Consider the following 17,549-nt stretch of genomic DNA (forward strand, 5'->3'; position numbering starts at 1 on the left):
ACGGCAGAGCGGCCCGAGGCACCGCGGCCAGGGAAGGCGCCTGCACCCCGAGCGCGGGCGCGCACGGCGTGGGGGGGCTTGGCTCTTACCAGATGTGCAGTTCCCCCGCGCACATCTGGCGGCTCTGCATCCCCAGCTGCGTCCCGGCGGTGCAACTGCAGCCTGCGAGGATGGGTTCTGCTCCAGAGCAAATCCCCGCTCAGCTGCCGCCCTCTCACAGGCAGAGAGGGAGCAGGGAACGAAACAGCATTCCCACCAGGAAAAGGAGCTGGAGGAAGCTGGACCACAATGCAAGCTGCTCTTACCCGGCTGTGTAACACACGCAGAGACATTTCTACCTGCCCTCTCGCTGCTTGCTGATCAGCTGTGGTGGTGCTGAGACGAGGGACAGCTGTGTCAGTGCTGCCACATGCACCCTGCCTAATCCCTGGGTGCTGACCTGGCAAGTGCCGGCCCTCCCCAGCAGCCACAGGGGTGCTGGGACAGAGTGGTCACACCTGGGCAACAGTGGTCACACCCCAAATGCCCAGACACTGCCCCCCAGCCCCTGTACCTGGGCACTCACACCTCCCCTCACGTGTGTCCCCTTGAGGTGCTCAGGAGCATGAGACACACAGGCAGTACACTATAAATATAGGTTTTATTGATGTGTGAAATCCAACGAGTACAGCTGGCATCTCAGAAACACCGACATAGACCCCAGCGTCTCCTCCTGCCCCAACAGCTCCTGGGACCCTCTGGGCGCCCGTGAGTGCCAGCAGCGAGCTGGGACCTGGCACCCCGTCCCTGCGGGGCACTTACCTGCGTGTGCAGCCCAGCCTGAAGGGCCCAGGGCCTCCCCTCCACCCTGCCTGGTTCCTGCCAGGCTGCAGCTGTGGGCAGCAGTGCCCTGGTGCTGCTTCTCAGCCTCCTGCCAGCGAGGCAGAAGGACCCAGGCAAACGCCACCCAGGCCAGCTACCACGACAGAGATACCCTCCCTCAGCCTTGGAGGTGTTACCTGCACCTTATTTTGGCAAACTGTCCCAGGGGAAGCGCAGCTCACACCTGTGGTCGTGTGGAAAGGGGGGGTTCGATGGCTGCACCTCTCTGCCTGCTCCCCCCAGCCCTGCACCTCACGTGCACCCCACTGTGCAGCCCCCACTGCACGGGTGGACAGGGTGAGGGCTGGAAAACCACAGGGGGAAGGACACACTCAGAGATCCCAGGGCTGCCCGTGGCAGAGGGGCAGGACAAATGGTGTCCACACACAGTGAGAAGGAAACACTGTTTTATTGCCTGATTTGGGAGAGGGGTGAAACCCTGGGAGAAGCCCCATCTCCTCCCTGTTCTAGCCCAGTCTCTCCTCCAGCAAGCCCCAGGCGGGTGATGATGCATTTGCTCTTCTTGTGCGTGTGGCAAAGGTGGGCTGGCCATGCATGGAGGTGAGTGGCATCCCCCTGCCTGCCCTGCCTGCATTCCCAGCACCCCTGAGGGGCAGAACCTGGTGCAACCGTGCCTGGGGGCTGAAGGGGCTGAAGCAGTTTTTGGGAGCTGGAGCCACAGCCTAAACCCCATCCTTGTCCACTCAAAGTGCATCATAAGGGAAGGCAGGAGCAGGAGAGGAGAGGAGGTGAGGGGGGAGAAGCCTGCTCTCCTCCATCACACTCCTCGTGATTATCCGGATGCGTTCTCCCGTGGGATTCCTGCCGCCTGGAGCACCCATGGAGCTGCTTCCCTGCTCTAATAAAGTGCATCCTTGCTGCTCCTCCGAGGGCCCCCTTGAGCAGGATGGCTGTACTCCCTCCCTCTGCCATGCCAGGACAGAGACAACCCCCCTTGCCCTGCTCCTGCAGGGAGGGACCACCCGGGCAGCAGAGGGGCAATAAACCCCAGGTGCTCGGCCCAGCCACGCCAGCCTGGGGGCTCAGTGCAAACTTTGCTTCTTCCCTTTGCATTTCCCTGTGCCTTCCACCACCTCTGGGATTGTCCTTGCAGGGAGGGAAGGGGCCATGGCTCAGTTTGCTCAGTTCACTCCTCAGGCAGCACTGAGGGTGCCCAGATCCCTCGCTAATCACAGCCCCTTCATATCAACACCTCCACGAGCCTCCTGCTGCCCTGGGGATGAGGGGTGCCTGCCCCATCACCCCCATTCCCCAGTGCCCTTGCCAAGCCCAGGGACACAGCCATGCTCCAGCTCCAGGGCTTGTCCTGGCCCTCTGTCCCGCAGTGGCCCTGTACCTGCTCGGCTGGGACACCGTGACTCACCCGTGCAGGAGGCCCAGGCTGTGCTGAGCTCTCCTGGACATCCTGGGGATGCTCCAGCTACCCCATCCCGGACAGGCTGGTCCCAGCAGCCGCCTGAGGAGCTGTCTGCCCCAGCAGTCTTCTTCTGAGCTCAGCCAGACTGTCCCAAAGCCTTGTGTTGAGCATCCCTGGGGGTGTGAGGGACACGGGCAGTCGCAGTCACAGGTGCCTGCTGGCAGCCCCTTTGCTCCACTCCATCACTACCCATCTTGTCCTGGTCCTCCTGGGAGCAGCAGTGATGGCACAGGGGTGTCCAGGTGGTACCTTCTGGGCGCAGGAAGCAGCAGGACAGAGTGCTGGGGACGGCAGTGCCTCCAGTGTGCGGGAAGTGGGACCCGAATGCCAGGGAGCAGGACAGAAGCAGGGCATCAGTCCCATCAGCTCCACAGACAGGGAGGTGGAGAAGGGTGATAGCCCACAGCCCCACCAGCCCCCTGGCTCCCTGCCCATCCATCCACCTCGTGGCAGAGCAGACACAGGGACCATTCCCCCTCCACTGTGCCCCTGGGGCTGTGGTTATGCCCAGGAAACTGCAGACCCCCAGCTGGCACAGCTCCATGCAGAGCGTGGCACGGGGCTGGCAGTGAAGGAGGATGCAGGAGGAATTCCCAGAGGGGAATTTTGTGAGGGATAGTGATAAGTCAAGACAACAGCCCCTGTGGAAGACCCCAATACCCAGCATGGAAAGGGTGCCAGGGTATGTCCTGCTTGCAGACCCTCTGTGCAGGACAGCCCTGGGGCCAAACACCCCTCGCAGCCATCTCTGCAGGCACACTCGGCTCTGCTGAGTGCCCAGCACCTGTGCCAGGCCAGCCAGACCTTGCTGTGCAGTCCCAACACGAGCCAGTGAAATCAAAGATCAGCCTGCAGGACTTTGCTGAAGTCTGGCACTTGCCCTTGCAATCCCTGGCTGCTCAGAGTGCCAGCAGCAGCATCTCCCAGGCTGCCCTTGAACCAGGGCCAGCGTGCCAGGGTGGGGCAGAGCCGCCTTCCCCATCTGAAAACCAGGGGGTTCCCATGTGCATGGGTGACCAGTGCAACCCAGTGCCACCAGTGCCAGCACACAGGGAGCCTGTGCTGGGCAGCGAAGCAGCATGTGGTGTTCCCAGCACAGCAGCATGTCCCACCAGCTCCGGGCTCAGCTCAGTTCCTTTGGAGAGCCAGCAGGGTGCCCTGAACTGCCTTCCCTCTGCAAGGTGTGTGCAGAGCCAGGCGACCTTGGAGGAGACACTTGCCAAGAGGGACGTTTTCCTGATACCAGTCACAAGGTGCAGAGCCCTTCCCAGCGTCCAGGTCACACCCACTGCAAACAAACCGCTCTGAGAGCTCTCCTGGTTTCCAGCGGGGGCACTGCTGGGACTCCCTTCTGCACAGTGTCACCCTGGGAGGGAGGCTGGCACTGTGACAAGGCTGGGTGTCCCTGCCATCCCCTCCTTGCACAGCCAGCGCTGAGCGAGGCTCTTCTGCCCTGTCCTGCTGAGACAGCCACAGTCGTGCTGGGAGAAGAGAGGTTGCAAGGGAAGGGCTCAGGGCCAGCTCTTCTCCTGCAGTGGAGGCTCCAGTGACAGCATAGCCGAGTCCAGCCCTGCTTTCCAGCCTCCTGGCACTGGCAGGGTGTGGGAACCTAAATCCTCCTTGCTCCATGCAAGCACTCAAAGAGACCAGTCACTTCTCTCCCCGTTGGTTGATTTGGGTCAGACCCTCCTGTCTCAGACCCCAAAGACAACAGGGACTGAAAATGAGACTCCCTAAGGTCTGAGATTACTGTCCTGCTCCCACAGACCCTGCCCCGGCACCAAGAGCAGAAGTCTGAGACAGAGCCCCAAGTCCTTCTCTGCCTGCTGGCTCCCTTTCCCCTCTGGGGTGCAGTGGGACTTGTGAGAAAAAAAAAAAAAAAAAAGGAAGAAGGAAAAATTAAAAAAAAAAAAAATTAGAGGGAAGATTTGTGCTGAAAGAAGAAGGAGATGCAGCAACAGGAAACACTAAAGCCTTGTGCAACTTGGCCTATTGCATCTTTGGGCTCTTCTCAGCACTGACTCACGTGGTGCCAGCCAGGACGAGGAGTGGGGCTCCATGTGCTGCTGTCTCCTCCCAGCTCCAGCCCCAGGGTGCTGCTGCTCCCCCTGCCTTGCTGGGCACGCAGCCACCTCCTCACGAGCGTCCCCCATGTCCCAGGGCCGACAAGAGGGGACCCGACCTCCTCCGTGGGGCTCTGCAGTCCCGGGACAGGGAGAGGGTGGCACGTGCCAGGGCTGTACAAAACGTTTTGCAATGAAGAGTGTGTGTGGAAAGGTTAAAACAGTTCCGAGACGTCTCAAAACCCTTCTCGACTGAGCCAGGCCCGGCTGGCACCCACTGGTGCCTCCGCCACGGTCTGTGGCCTGCCAGGAGCACCGTGTCCATCTGCAGGAGGTCCCTCACAGCAGGCCAGGCCCGGGAATGGCCGTGGGGGCCCCTTTATCTCTCTGACTTGACTTTGTACCTGAGGACCAGGTAAGCCAGGAGCCGCAGGATGACGAAGAAGATGCCCAGGATGAGGAAGTCCAGGTAGAGCTTGGCCTCCTCCACGTCCAGCTCCTGCAGGATCTTGATGGGCTTCTGGAAAGGGCAGAAGTCCTCGAGGCACTCCAGGTCCTCGCGCTCCATGGCGTAGATGGTGAGGATGACGCCCTCGAAGCCGTACCTAGGGCAGAGCACACCCGGCAGAGTCACCCCAGGCCCCACAGGAGCCCAGGACAGGGAGCTCTGGCCAGAGCACGGGGTCCCACCTGACATAGGAGACGTAGGAGCTCCACTGCAGGTAGGTGGGGATGGTCTTGAAGCTGACAAAGAAGCCCGAGAAGAGCAGGACGGGGATGGCAGTGACGGGCCCCACAAAGGTGGCCACCTGGGGAGCATACGCTGGGTGTCACATCCTTGTCCGCGGGGTGAACCACTCCCCTCCACCCCCAGATTGCCATGGAACCCCTTCCAAGTTCTCCTTGAGGCAGGCACAGCCCCGTCTGACCTGCAGGGAGGTGGAAGCAGCTCCGATGAGGAGCCCCAGGGACTGGGCCACCAGGGCCGTGGCGGTGGCCAGGGCGGAGAAGAGCAGGAAGCGCGTGGCCTCGGGGGGCTGGCCCGTCATCCAGTACACGATGCTGCAGTAGGCAATGGGGCAGATCACCTGCACAGGGGCACAGAGAACACCCTGCTGGGCCCACGGCCACGCTCACCCCACACACCCCTCCCGGGGACCCCGCAAAGCCCAGCCTGGGGCACTGAGCAGGCGGCTGTGCCAGGGAGGGCACAGCAGCGTCAGGGTTGGGATTGAGTCCAGTCGAAGCCTCACCTGGAAGGGCACATCTGCCATGGTCTTTGCCAGGTAATAGGCTTTCAGGCTGTACCAGTAGTTCAAGTGCTCTCTCAGGAACACAGTCATCTCCTGGGGGACTGTGTGGGAACAAGGAGTTAGCAGCCAGCAGTGTCCTGGGGGCTCCAGCCCCACTCCCACCCGTCCTGGTGCAGGCAGGGGTGATGCTGCCCCAGCACAGAGCTCCAGGTAACCTCCTGCCTCTGCCCAAATCTTCATCGGGGGGAAAAAATAATAAAAAATCAGACACTGATTTGGGAACTTTCCTCGTGGAAAGGTCAGCTTGGCTGGGGGCTTTTAGGCAAACTTTTTGAGGAAGTGAAAGAGAGTTAAAGTGGCTGAAAATGCAGCTCTGCAGACAGTTTATCAGAGGAAAAAAAAATAATCCAGCATTCTGCTTTGAATCCAGAAGTACATCACAGCCAAACGGGGGGCAAAACTGCAATGCAAATGAGCAGAATTTTCCTCCCCTTCTCTTTGTTCGGTATTTTCCCCCCCTCTCCTGTCTTTTTTTTCCCCCTGTCTTGCCCAAGTCATCTGGCTGCCCCCCACGCTGCCCAGCACTCCAAGGGCTGGGAGCAGGGCTGGGTGTCATGGGGCAGGAGCTGCTTACAGGTGAGGATGGTGGGCATCAGGGCAGCAAACATGAGGAAGAGCATGGAGAAGAAGAGGAAGCCAGTGTTGTTGAAGACCTTGCCCGCGTCGTTGCCGATGTGCAGGTAGAGCAGCCCGATGAGGACCCCGATGCAGATGTGGGACATGAACCTCAGGTGGGTCAGCACCTGCAGGCAGAGAGGGCACAGGCTGAGCCCCCTCCAGCCCCCATTTAAATCCCCACCTGTGCCAGCCCCAGGTGGCCAATAGACCCCATTCCCCGAGCCCTGTCGCAGCCTCCTCTGCCCTCACCGTGTCCCTCAGGATGCAGATGAAGGTTCTCTTGAAGAGGATGCAGAACTGGGTTGAAGTGCTGGTGGCAAACGTGTGGCTCTCGATGTGATCCACGTCCTGCAAGGCCACGGGCGAGTCAGGGATGTGGGTCAGGTTGACAGCACGGGGTCCCTGCTGGGACAGCACCCTGGGTGGGCCCCTGCAGGAGGCTCCTCTGACCCCACTCACCGTCCCACAGTGGGCTGGGCACGATGAATCTGCCTTGTCAGGGCTGCTCTTCTTCTCAGCCATGGTGCACATGCCATTCTGGACGGCGCGGAACAGGACGGGGTTGAGGTCCCCGTACTCTCCCGAGGCCACCTCGATAACTGTGTGTGGGGAGACAGGACCCCTGAGAGGTGCTGAGCCAGCCCTTGCCACCACTTCCCCAGTCAGCGCCTGATGGGAAGGGTACAGGCATCTCCCCTGGAGGAAGAGTGGGAAGCTCCCCAGGCTTGGGCTCTGGGTTTGGACCTTCCCCCCTCGGCAGCCCCAGCTGGGGGAGGGACACTCACTGAAGTCAGCGGGGTTGTGGTATGTGGGGCAGTGGAGGCCGAGACCCTTCAGGTAGGGGATGAGGTTGGTCACGACGCCTTTGAAGATGCACTGGCCCTGGCTCAGGATGTACAGCTGCAAGGGAAGCCGGGAGTGTGGCAGGTGAAGAGCAGCCAGGGCACTGTCGCCTGCTCCCACCCACCTCCCTGCCCTGGGGTGCCACGGGGCGCCCTTGCCAGACCCCCGTGTGCTACACAAACCCCAGGCCAAATGCCTGCAGCCCCCCCCTCCCATGGCCTCTCTCCTGGCCCTTAGGGCCAGAGGGACCCCCTGAAGGTCCCTGTGCCCCATCCCAGCCCAAACCTTGTCGAACATCTCAAAGAGCTTGGCGCTGGGCTGGTGGATGGTGCAGATGATGGTGCGCCCGCCCTGAGCCAGGGACCGCATCAGGGACACCACCTGGAAGCAGGAGGCACTGTCCAGGCCGCTGTGGCCATGCAGGAAGGGGCAGAGAGGGAAGAGCAGAGAGAGAGAAGGGCAGAGTTGAGAGGAGGAGAAGTACATGCTAAAGATGCCCCTGCTTGTAGGCACCCTCCTTGCAGATCGATGGAGAGCAGCATCAGCCCCAGCCCCCGTGTCCTCACCTCGTGGGCTCATCAAAGAACATGACGGGGGGGTTGTTGACCAGCTCCAGGGCGATGGCCAGGCGCTTGCGCTGCCCCCCCGACAGGGAGATGGTGCGGGTGTACGAGCACTCCAGCAGCCCCAGGGCCGTCAGGATCTCATTCACCTGTGAGACAGCCCATGGTGAATGAGGCTTTCATGGACTTTCATCCCATCCCTGCCACCTCCCATCGCTGGGAGCCCCTCAGGGACCTGCTGTCTCCACCCTGGGGAGAGGTGAGGGGGTCTGGACCCATCCTCCTCTGCACCTACCAGCTCCTTCTTCACCTCCTGCTTCTCGCTCAGCTTCAGGTTAGCAGAGACCTGCAGGGAGAAGAGGGGCAGGGAGACACAACTGTCAGATGCAGGGCACAGACCCAGCAGCACTGTGGCCCCAGCCCTGCCCAGCCACGAGCGCCTGGGGGCAAAGGCAGCAAGAACAGCAGGATTCTGTTCCCGCATCCCAGAGAGCCCTGGGAAATGCCTGATGGGCTCAGAGCCCGAGGACACAGCCCAGGGGTGCCCACAGAGCCCAGCAGGCTGCTGCCTGTCCTGGCTCACCATCATGGCCTCGAGCACGGTGAGGTGTGGCAGCAGCATGTCGTCCTGCATGATGTAGCAGGACATCTTGCGGAAGGTGCGCAGGTCCCGCGGCCGCCCGTTCACCAGGATCTGCCCCTTCATGCCGGTCTCCCTGCAGGGAAATGGGTGTGAGGGAGTGCAGCGTGGGACCCCCCAGCCCTGCTCCCCCAGCCCTCCCCGGCCTCACCTGTAGCCAGCCAGGATGTTCATGAGGGTGGACTTCCCGGCACCCGAGGGGCCCATGATCCCGATGAGCTCCCGCTGGCAGAACTTCCCCGACAGGCATTTTAGGAGAGTCTTGTACCCTGGAGGGAGAGAGCAGCAGGGGGGTGGATTCACGGGGCAGCAGGGCTATAGGGAATGAGATGCCATCCCACTTCCTAGAGGACCTCAGGGTTTCCATGTGCCGTGCCAGGGGCTGCATGTGCCTGGGGCCTGTCTCCATCAGCGTCCCTGGGGCTATGGCCACAGCAGGATCACCCCCAGCATGATCCCTGACCCTGGTCCTTGGCTGATCCCACTGATTTCCACCACTGAAGAAGCTCATGATCTGGATCGCAGCAAAGACCAGGGAAATCCTCAGGTCAGGTCACAGAGCTGCTAAGGAAGATTACCAGGCTGTGACATCAGTCCTGGGCATGTCTTCAGATGCCAATTCCTGGGGCCAGGGGAGAGGCACGGGGCAGGCAGAGGCCCCAATCCCACTGGAAGCCCGGCTCTTGCCTTCATTGGCATTCACGCTGTGCCGCCCGGCAGCAGCCACTGCTAATCAGACCTGGAATTATCTCCGCTTTAAACGCGGCTGATTAGCATTTTCTGGCAGAAGGAACATGATGTGTCGGGAGCAGGGAACAAGCACAGCCTCGGGCTCTCAGGAGCTGCCCCCAAAACGCAGCCCTGGCCAGGAGAGCAATGGGATACAGGATACAGGGTGTTGGGACCACGGACCGAGCTTGAGCATCTCCCCGATGGAAATGGGTCCTCCCCTCCGTGCCCCACGGGGGCAGGTGGTGTGGGACAAGGGCAATAAATCCATCTCCCACCAGGGGCCCACCACACTGTGGGGAGCCCCTCTGGCTCGTCCCTCCCCAGGATAGGGGGGTGTTGGGCAGGGCACCCAGCACCAGCATCCCCAGTTCCTCCTCTGCGCCCCTCGGAGCTGGCACCCCGCCCGCGGCAGCGGGTCCCGCTGGCAGAGGGGCAGCGAGGGGAGGGCAGGGGGCTGTGCAGGGTGGCAGCAGGGCCCAGCGTGCCCGGCAGCCCCCCCTGGCACCACGCACGGCCCCGCACCGCGCATGCTGCTCACGTCGGCGCCACTGCAGCTTGCGCAGCGGTTACTCGCGTTCATTGACTGCCAGTAACCTCCTTCCCCAGCACAGCGGGGCAGCCGGAGCTGGGGGCTGTGGACAAAGGCACCGCCAGCCCCCCCGCCGGCTCCTCCGGCTCTGCCTGGCCTGGCCGAGAAGAGGGACCCTCCCACTGGGGAGCCCTGTACCCCTCGGCATCTCCTATGGGGTCCAGGTTCCCCAGCTTTTCCCCCCATCCCTCCCTGCAAGGCAAGCAGCCAGTACCCTCCCCGGGTGCTACAGCACAATCTGCCCTGGCCAACCCATGGTTGTGCCACAGCTCATCCCAGGGATGTGTCCTCAGCATCCCAAATAAACAGGTGGGCAGCATCCCGTGGGATGTTGGGGCTGCTCCCCACACCTCTCAGTGCCTCAGTTTCCTGAGCTGCACAGCCTGGCTAGCGGTCCACCCAGCACTCCTGGCTGGCAGGGCACGTCCCTGGGCAGCCCTGTGACCTCGGCCCTCGCTCATCCCTGCCTGCCTTCAGCTCCTGGAGATCAGCTCCCCCTCCATCTTATCGGGCTGCCTGATTGGCATCCCATTAACTGAGAGCGCTAATTAAAGCAGACTACCACCCACCAGCCGCCATCTGCCTCCCCTCTCCCCTCCCTGAGCTCTCGGCCAGAGTCACACACAGCAAAGGGAACCGTGGCCTCAGCTGCACAGGGAGCCACTGGAGAGGAAATCCCCTGCAAACCACACGTTCTCCTTGCCAGGCTCTGAGCTGGGGCACCCCTGGGTTCCCCTGCTGCCAGCACAGCCCACACAGCCACGACACCCCAAACAGCAGTGCTGGGGAAACCCATCCACCCTGGCTGCCCTGGCATCTCTGCCCCACCTCTCTCCCCACGCAGCCCCGGCCAGAGGTTTCCCTGGAATGCGCTGTGCTTTCCTCCTGCACTGCACAGCAACTGCTGTGGGACGAGGAGCCTTCCCTCCTCCCACGGGCACCCAGCGCCAACAGCCAGACACAGCAGGGCTGCAAACAGCCCCTGGCACTCGGACAGAGCAGGGTGAGATCATGGCATGCACAACAGCAGCGAGGAGTCCCTGCCCTGCCCTTCCCCACCCGCCAGCTCCCACCTCTCTTCCTCCACCAGGATCCTTCCCGCACGGAGTAGGACAGGTCGATGAACTCGATGTTGACGGCCGAGCGCTTCGGGAGGTGGGAGAACCTCTGGGCCTCCGTGATGTGGTTCTCCACCTTCTTCAAGTGGGTGGTGAGGAGCGGGGCGTCCGGGGGGCTGGCGTGGCACACCGTGTCCTCCAGAGCGATGGAGACGCAGGCGGGATCCATGCCCTTCTCCGCCATCCTGCTGCTCTGTGGGAAGCGCACAGGGACCGGCTCGCAGCGGGCTGCCTCTCTCAGGGACTGCAGGGACCAGCCCACAGCAAGTCCCCTCTCACCCTTCCCTGCTGGCTCCAGGCCTCACTGCCCCCCCTGCCCTGGGGTGCGCTGCCCAGCTGGGTCCAGCACCCACATCTGGCTGGGAGGATGGACCCGGACAGGGCGGCCGAGCCTCCGCACTGAGGGGCTCTCAAGGAGCAGCTGATCAGCTCCACAGTCAATAATTGATGCACCTCCTGCGGCTGGTCCGGCTCTGGCAGCAGAGCTGGCAGCGTGCTCAGCTCTGCCAGCCCCGGGGCTGCTGGGCTCCCTGCCCCAGTCCTGTCTGTCACAGCACAGGAGGTGGGAGAGCTGATGTTCTGCCCTACGCCTGGATGTCCCCAAGGGCTCACCAGGAACTGCCCCTGCCTGGCCTGGCCTGGCCAGGGGAACACAGAGATGAAATCCTAAGTGAGCTGACTGTTCCAGCTGTTTCCTTGGACAAAGCCTGCCATGCCTCACCCAGGCTCCTGGAGCGGAGCAATCCTGGATACACTAGACCACAGCCCAGGGTCCTCGTGGGCTTGCTGGGATAGTCTTAATAGAACAGGGAGGGGGCCCTACTGGTGCCAGACCTTCTCTGCCTCCCTCAGCTCATCATTTCACCTCCCTTGCTCTTTCCACCACAGCCTCAGAGACCAGGCCAGCACTTCACTGGGGCCATGACACTGATCCCCACACCTGCCCAAAATTCTCCTGCCTGCAGTCCTCCCTCAGCTGGCTGCAGCACAGCCCAGCCCCTCGTGTCTGCGCTTGGCTTGGGGGCTCTGCAGTGCTGGGGGATGCTGAGCCAGGCAGGGTGGGGAACGCACTAACCTGGGGGTCTCAGAGCCTGGGAGGGGGTCGGGGATCCCTGCAGCAGCAGGAAAGGGAGCCTGGGCTGTGCCCAGCGTCCCCCCGCCTCGCTAACCTACATCCAGCCGGGGCTGCGGGCAGTGCCTCGCTGCGGCTGCAGCTGCGAGGGGCAGCGGGATGGCCGGGAGCTGCGGGAGAGCCCCGCCAGCCCAGCCCCCGCTGCGGGCACAGCCCTTCCAGGGCTGGAGGGAGCCAGCCCAGCCCCGGGGAGGGAGAGCTGGGCAGGAGGGGTGGGGGTTCCCAGCACCCGCGGGGTGCGGGATCGCGGGGTTCAGGGGGGGCAGCGGGCACGGAGCGCCCTCGGGCTCACCTTGACTCCTCCGGCTGGGCGTTCACGGAGCGCTAAACCCCGCAAGCGGCTCTGCGCGGCTTAGCCCAGCCCCGAGGCGCGGGGTGGGGACGGGAAGGCTTTGCCGAGGATGCTCTTCCTTCCCTCCATCCCCGCTCCCCGCCGGCCCCCTCCATCCCCTGCTCCCCACCACGCCCGGGGAGGGGTCCCGGCTCTCCCGCAGCCTCACCTGGAGGGTGCGGGCGCGGCGGCTCCGCTCCCGCAGCGCCCCCGCCTCGCCTTCTCCTCCTCCGCAGACAAAGGGGCGATGTCCGGGGGGCCCGGCCGGGCTGGGCGGGGGGCTCGGTTCGGCTCTGGGGGCGGTTCTCAGCAGCGACAGCCGCGCTGGGCGCTGCCCGGGGTCCCCGGCCGGGGTCTCCTCCCCATCCTCCGCGGGGCGGGGCGGGCGGGGCGGGCAGGGGGTCGCCCCGGCCCCGCAGTGGCTAGCTGCACCCCCGCAGTGGCTAGCAGCGGCCCCGCAGTGGCCAGCAGCCCCCGCTGCTCGGGGGTGCCCCTCTCCGCCAGCCCCGTCCCCGGTGTTGCCGGGCGGGGAGCGGGATGGGCGGCAGGATGGATGGATGGATGGATGGATGGGCTGCCCGGGCGGGCAGCGCTGCCAGGCAGCGAAAAAATCCTCTTAAAGGGACCGACCCTATTTCCTCTCCCTGCCTGCCGGCAGGCCCTAAACATCCCCTGCGCACACGCCTGGGCTTTGCCAGCCCTGCCTCTGCACCCCCCTGCTCCCGTTCGCATCTGGGACAACCCCCCCCGCAATTCCCTCCACTGCCACCTCAGCCCAAACCCCCCTGAAGAACCCAAAACCCCCTAAACCCACTCCTACCCCTGCTCAGCCCTGCACTGACCCCCATGCAGCCACACCTGGGCGAAACCAGGGCTGCCACACAGAGCATTGCCTGGGAAACCCACCCCAGGCATCCAGAGCCGGGGCTGGTGGGGTGAAAACTCCACCATAAAGGCTCTTGATGTGGGGTTGTGTCCCCAGGGCTTTGCCCCCAGCACACCCTCCCCTGTGCAGCTCATCCTGCAGGATCTGCCATCCCCCTGCACCTCCACCGTGCCTGGCTCCATCCTCACTGTTACTCACACCTCTCACCCACCACAGCACTTAAGCATGAAAGACATATGGAAATGAGTGGCACAAACAGGAGTATTAATTAAAAAACCATCTGTTGAGCAAAGGAGAGCTTCCCCCCTCCCACAGCCAGCCTTGGGCTGGGACAGAGCTCAGGGCAGTGGTTTGGTCCCCTGGCAGAGCCCAGTCAAGCCAGGGGAGGCCACGGGGCAGAGCAGCCCAGGGGCTGGGCCAGGGGAGGGCAGGAGGAGGTAGCCATGGAGCCAAGCTCCACATGGAGCAAAAGGCACGTGGTACTCGACCCAGTTCACTCTGCCTGCCACCCCCAGGCTACTCACCCTTAGCAGGTCACAGCCCAGGCCCCCTCTGTGCAGGGCCAAACAGCTCTGCTTCCCTGCAGGTGGGCACAAGGTGGGCCTGGGAGGGACCCCCCTGATGCTAAACCCCTTCCTGCTCAGCTGCAGGAGATCCTGAGCCCAGGCTGGTGGCCATGCAGCAACCAGGAACTGCTGCAGCATCCTGCTGTGGAGTCATTTCAAGGTGGAAGGAAGCAGGGATGGAGTCCAGTGCCAAGCCAGGCTTGGTGGGCAGTGCCATGGGCACACTCAGCATCCATCTGCTCTCCAGCTAGGACCTTCCTACAGTGGCTTTGACTGTGCCCCCATGGTGGCTCACACACTTTCAGGACAGTGGCAGTGGCAGGGGGAGCCTGTCCTGGTTCTGCCATGGATGTTCAGGGCTCCAGGGACAGAGCAGGCAGCAGAACCTCTGTGCATGACAGGAAAACCCGTGTGGTTTCCTGTAAATATATTTTTAATTACCCATGGCGGTGCTGCTGGTCCTCCAGTTCCCCCAGCATCACATGTGCTCCAGACCACCTCCTCCTTCCCTGGGGGAATGACAGCTCTGGCTTTTCCATTGCTGCTTCCTGGGGAGTCAGGGCAATCCTCAGGGAGCACAAGGCTGTTCCTGGCTGGAACCAAGTGTCTCTTGGTGGCCCCTGGGGAAAGGGGCTCTCAGGGCAGGACCAGAAACCCTCTGGAAGGAGCCCAGCAGTCAGTGTGTGGAGCTGCCCACGGGAAAGACTTTGCAGCTGGGAGGTGAAACCTCTCCTCCCAGTTATCTGTGCTGACCCCAGTGCTCCCAGGGCAGTTTGGACCCGCTTGATTCCTCAGCAAGGGGTGCTGCATCCCTGGCCAGGCTGCTCTGCAGATCCCACAATCCAGCCCTGCCTGAGGGCTGCAGCAAACACAGAGGGCAGATCTAGCCCTGGCCTGTGTGCAGGGAATCCCTGGCACAAGGAGAAATCACGGCCTGCAGCACTGATGGGACAGACACTCCTGGAACAGCCACAGGCACACGTGCTGCCTCCCCCCTAAAAGGGGACGTGAGCATCCCCTGCCCCTGGAGAGCCCTGGGACGGGGCCAGACAGCAAGGCAAGGGTGAGTCCAGGACATCTCCTCTCAGATGGCAGCCTTGGGATGGATGGAGCTTATGGAAGGAGCAAGGCAATGGAGACACGTGGTGAAGAGGACAGACACGCAGGGTGGAGGCCTCCCTCAGCCCTGGCTCTACCTGGAGGAGCCTGTGAGGGAAGCAAAGGCCGCAATGTTGAGCTGTTTGCAGCCCCCCGGGCGTCAGTGCCCACCTTTCCCAGGGCACTCACCGCAGGGCACGTGGCAGTCGCACTCGCAGATGTCGCAGCGCTGGAACCAGCGGGCCCAGCCCGACCGCTTGGTGACACAGGACGAGATCTTGATGCAGCCGCGGTTCAGGGGGGCCCCCAGGTGGGCCTGGGAGCTGCAGGACGACGAGCACTCCCCGGCGATGTCGCGCTCGCTGATCTCGATGCGGCCCCGCAGGCAGATCCCTGCGGGAGCGGGGACAGGGCATGTCCAGGGGTGCCCACTGCGGGGCACTTTGCCGTGGGGAGGCTCGGCGTGCCCCAGGCTGTACTCACGGAGGCAGGTGGGCTTGGGGGTCCAGCGGCCATCAGAGAGGCAGGTGCTGGCGGCGTCCCCCAGCAGCAGGAAGCCGGGCCGGCAGCTGTAGCGCACCACGGAGCCCACCCACCAGTCGTTCCCGTGCACCACCGAGTTGAAATCCGCCTCAGGCCGCCCGCAGTTCACTGCCAACGAGAGGAGGGTGTCCTGTCTGACACCACCCTGCGCAACCAGCAGCCCCAGGGGTGCCCCAGACAGGGCTGCGGGGCCTGGATCCTGGGCAGGAGCTGTGTCCCCACGTGGCCCCGGGACCGGGCTGCTGGAGGCACTCACAAACCTCTGTGTGTGTGTGGCACAAACCCTGCCCTCCTCAGGCTGCCTGTGCCCAGCCCTGGGGTGGCCCTGGGACCCCCACCCCGGTCTTCTTCCCCCCTGGTTTTACCTCTGCAGAAGGATTTGTAGCCCAGCCAGCAGCAGCTGCCGTTCCCACACTGGCTCCTCTTCAGCTCCTTGTGCTTGCCCTTGCAGCCCCCCACGCAGATGGGGGCTGTGCCAGACCAGTAGGTATCCAGGTCTTCTGGTGCCACTGAGAGCAAGGCTGGGGGGCGTGAGGACCACCATTCCCACCAGCTCCCCGGCCCTCAGAGTCCCCCAGGGAGGCGTTTGAGCCCACCCAAGCTCCTCTCAGCCCACCCCACAACCCTTGCTGTGGTGAGTGCCCTCCCAGGCCCCAGCTCCCCCTTCCCCTGTGCCAAGCCCCGGCACAGGGGCGTGACAAAAGTCTTGCTCCTTACTGGGGAAGACTGGTCCAGCAGCTCTGGGGCACCCTGCAAGCCCTTCATCCCCCCTCAAAAACGCCCTGTTACCTTCTGGGTCCTCGCAGGAGACCAGCGTGGCCAGCAGGGCGAGGAAGAGGAGGCCCAGTGCCATGATGGACACCCTGCCCTCCTCCCCTCGCCCCTCAGACCACAGACCCCCCTCTCTGCTCGCCCAGGAGAAAGTGAACTTGGTTTTCCATACACACACACACACGGGACAGGGGCTGCTGTAGGACATGGGGGAAGGGAGGAGACATTCCCTCTAATGCCAATCCTCTCCCCAGCAGATAATCTCTGGCAGATTACCCTGCCCGGGCCCGGTGTTTAAAGGGACAACTCCCAGCCACCACCGCCTCTCCTCCAGTCCCAACACCCACCACTCCATCCAACACCAGGCAGGCACAGCCCTGGCTCTGCCAGGATGTTGGAAGGAGGGCCAGGCTGGCAGTGCTGCGAATGCAAAGCTGGCACAGGGCCCTTCTCTCGAAGGTATCCTCAGCCCAGCTCTGCCAAGGAGCAGGGAGCAGGGGCCAGGCAGGGAGGGGAAGGCTGGGCAAGGCCTCAACCTTGCATTCTAAACCCAGGAATGCTCTGCCTGGATCGAGGAGCATCCTCTGGCATCTGTGCTGTCAGGGCTGCTGGGACACCCCCTGAGCCCTACTTGTGTTCCACTCACCCCTGGAGAGCAGAATTTTGGGGTGCAGGGGGGGCACTCTGCCCTTCACACACGGATCCAGCCCCAGGACAACCTTCAGGCAGCTCTGGCCACTTCATCCCTGGCTCCATCCCCAGCCCCTGGATGGCCCCTGCACAGCTCAGTGCCCCTCACCCAGGGCTGCTCAAAGCTGCCCCACCCCAAGGGCACAGCCACCAAACCACAGCCAGTGGGTGCAACTGGAAAGTGAGCAGATGGCCAAGGGTTTAGGATAAAGGGATTTCCTCCACTAAACTGGAATTCCAACAGCTTTTGCTCAAGGAAGGAGCAAGGGGGAAAAGTCAGCGTCCAGCAAGGTGCCTCCCTGCCTCCCCTTGGGCTCATCACCTCCACACAGGGTAGAGGGCACAAAGGTCACCCCAGGGACCCCAAATTCACACTGTCCTTGGCCAGTCACTCGACAAAGGACAAGCTGGCTCTGCTCACAAATCCAGGCTCCTCCCTGCTTTCAAAAAAGGCCAGAGCAGGCAGCACAGCCCTGGAGGAGGCAGCAAAAACCAAACCCACAGCAGGAACAGGAGTGCCAGAGCTAAACCCGGCCTTCCAGTGCCACCTCTGGGGACGTGGAGCAGCACAGCTCCAGTGCCAGCTGCACGGTGTCAGGAGATCCTGGCAGCTCTCCAGTGCCCACCTCCCACACTGCAGGCTCAGGGTATCCCAGTGCCACCTTCTCACCCCCCAGCTGGCAGGGATGGGGCTGAAACACACACCAGCCACTGCCTGGCCTGGCAGCCTGATCTTTATTTGTCCTGCCAAAGT

General features: G+C 63.0%; 1 protein-coding gene and 1 long non-coding RNA gene across 4 annotated transcripts; both read right to left on the reverse strand.

Moving 5' to 3' along the window:
• Window positions 1-1,251: 1,251 nt before the first annotated feature.
• ABCG4 (ATP binding cassette subfamily G member 4) lies at window positions 1,252-12,805 on the reverse strand. Of its 3 annotated transcripts, none has more exons than XM_050322972.1 (15): window positions 12,411-12,805; window positions 10,734-10,971; window positions 8,491-8,608; window positions 8,283-8,415; window positions 7,995-8,045; window positions 7,703-7,848; window positions 7,422-7,545; window positions 7,079-7,193; window positions 6,753-6,892; window positions 6,543-6,641; window positions 6,250-6,418; window positions 5,616-5,716; window positions 5,292-5,450; window positions 5,053-5,171; window positions 1,252-4,967 (listed from the first exon to the last, which is right to left on the reverse strand). In XM_050322972.1, exons 2-15 carry the CDS (start codon window positions 10,960-10,962, stop codon window positions 4,742-4,744), a joined length of 1,929 nt encoding a protein of 642 aa, XP_050178929.1. In that variant the 5' UTR covers window positions 10,963-10,971; window positions 12,411-12,805; the 3' UTR covers window positions 1,252-4,741. The 3 variants fall into 3 exon arrangements, with proteins under 3 accessions (XP_050178929.1, XP_050178930.1, XP_050178931.1); XM_050322973.1 differs by lacking the exon at window positions 12,411-12,805 and adding an exon at window positions 12,203-12,325; XM_050322974.1 differs by lacking the exon at window positions 12,411-12,805 and adding an exon at window positions 11,391-11,409.
• A 567-nt stretch (window positions 12,806-13,372) lies between these two features.
• LOC126644084 (uncharacterized) lies at window positions 13,373-15,974 on the reverse strand. The gene is made up of 4 exons (XR_007629854.1): window positions 15,700-15,974; window positions 15,275-15,442; window positions 14,981-15,184; window positions 13,373-14,899 (listed from the first exon to the last, which is right to left on the reverse strand). It is a non-coding gene; the product is annotated as an uncharacterized LOC126644084 (long non-coding RNA).
• Window positions 15,975-17,549: the final 1,575 nt, after the last annotated feature.

The sequence above is a fragment of the Myiozetetes cayanensis genome, unplaced genomic scaffold, assembly GCF_022539395.1.
Source record: "Myiozetetes cayanensis isolate MyiCay16 unplaced genomic scaffold, myiCay2020 scf29, whole genome shotgun sequence".
Lineage (NCBI taxonomy): Eukaryota > Metazoa > Chordata > Aves > Passeriformes > Tyrannidae > Myiozetetes > Myiozetetes cayanensis.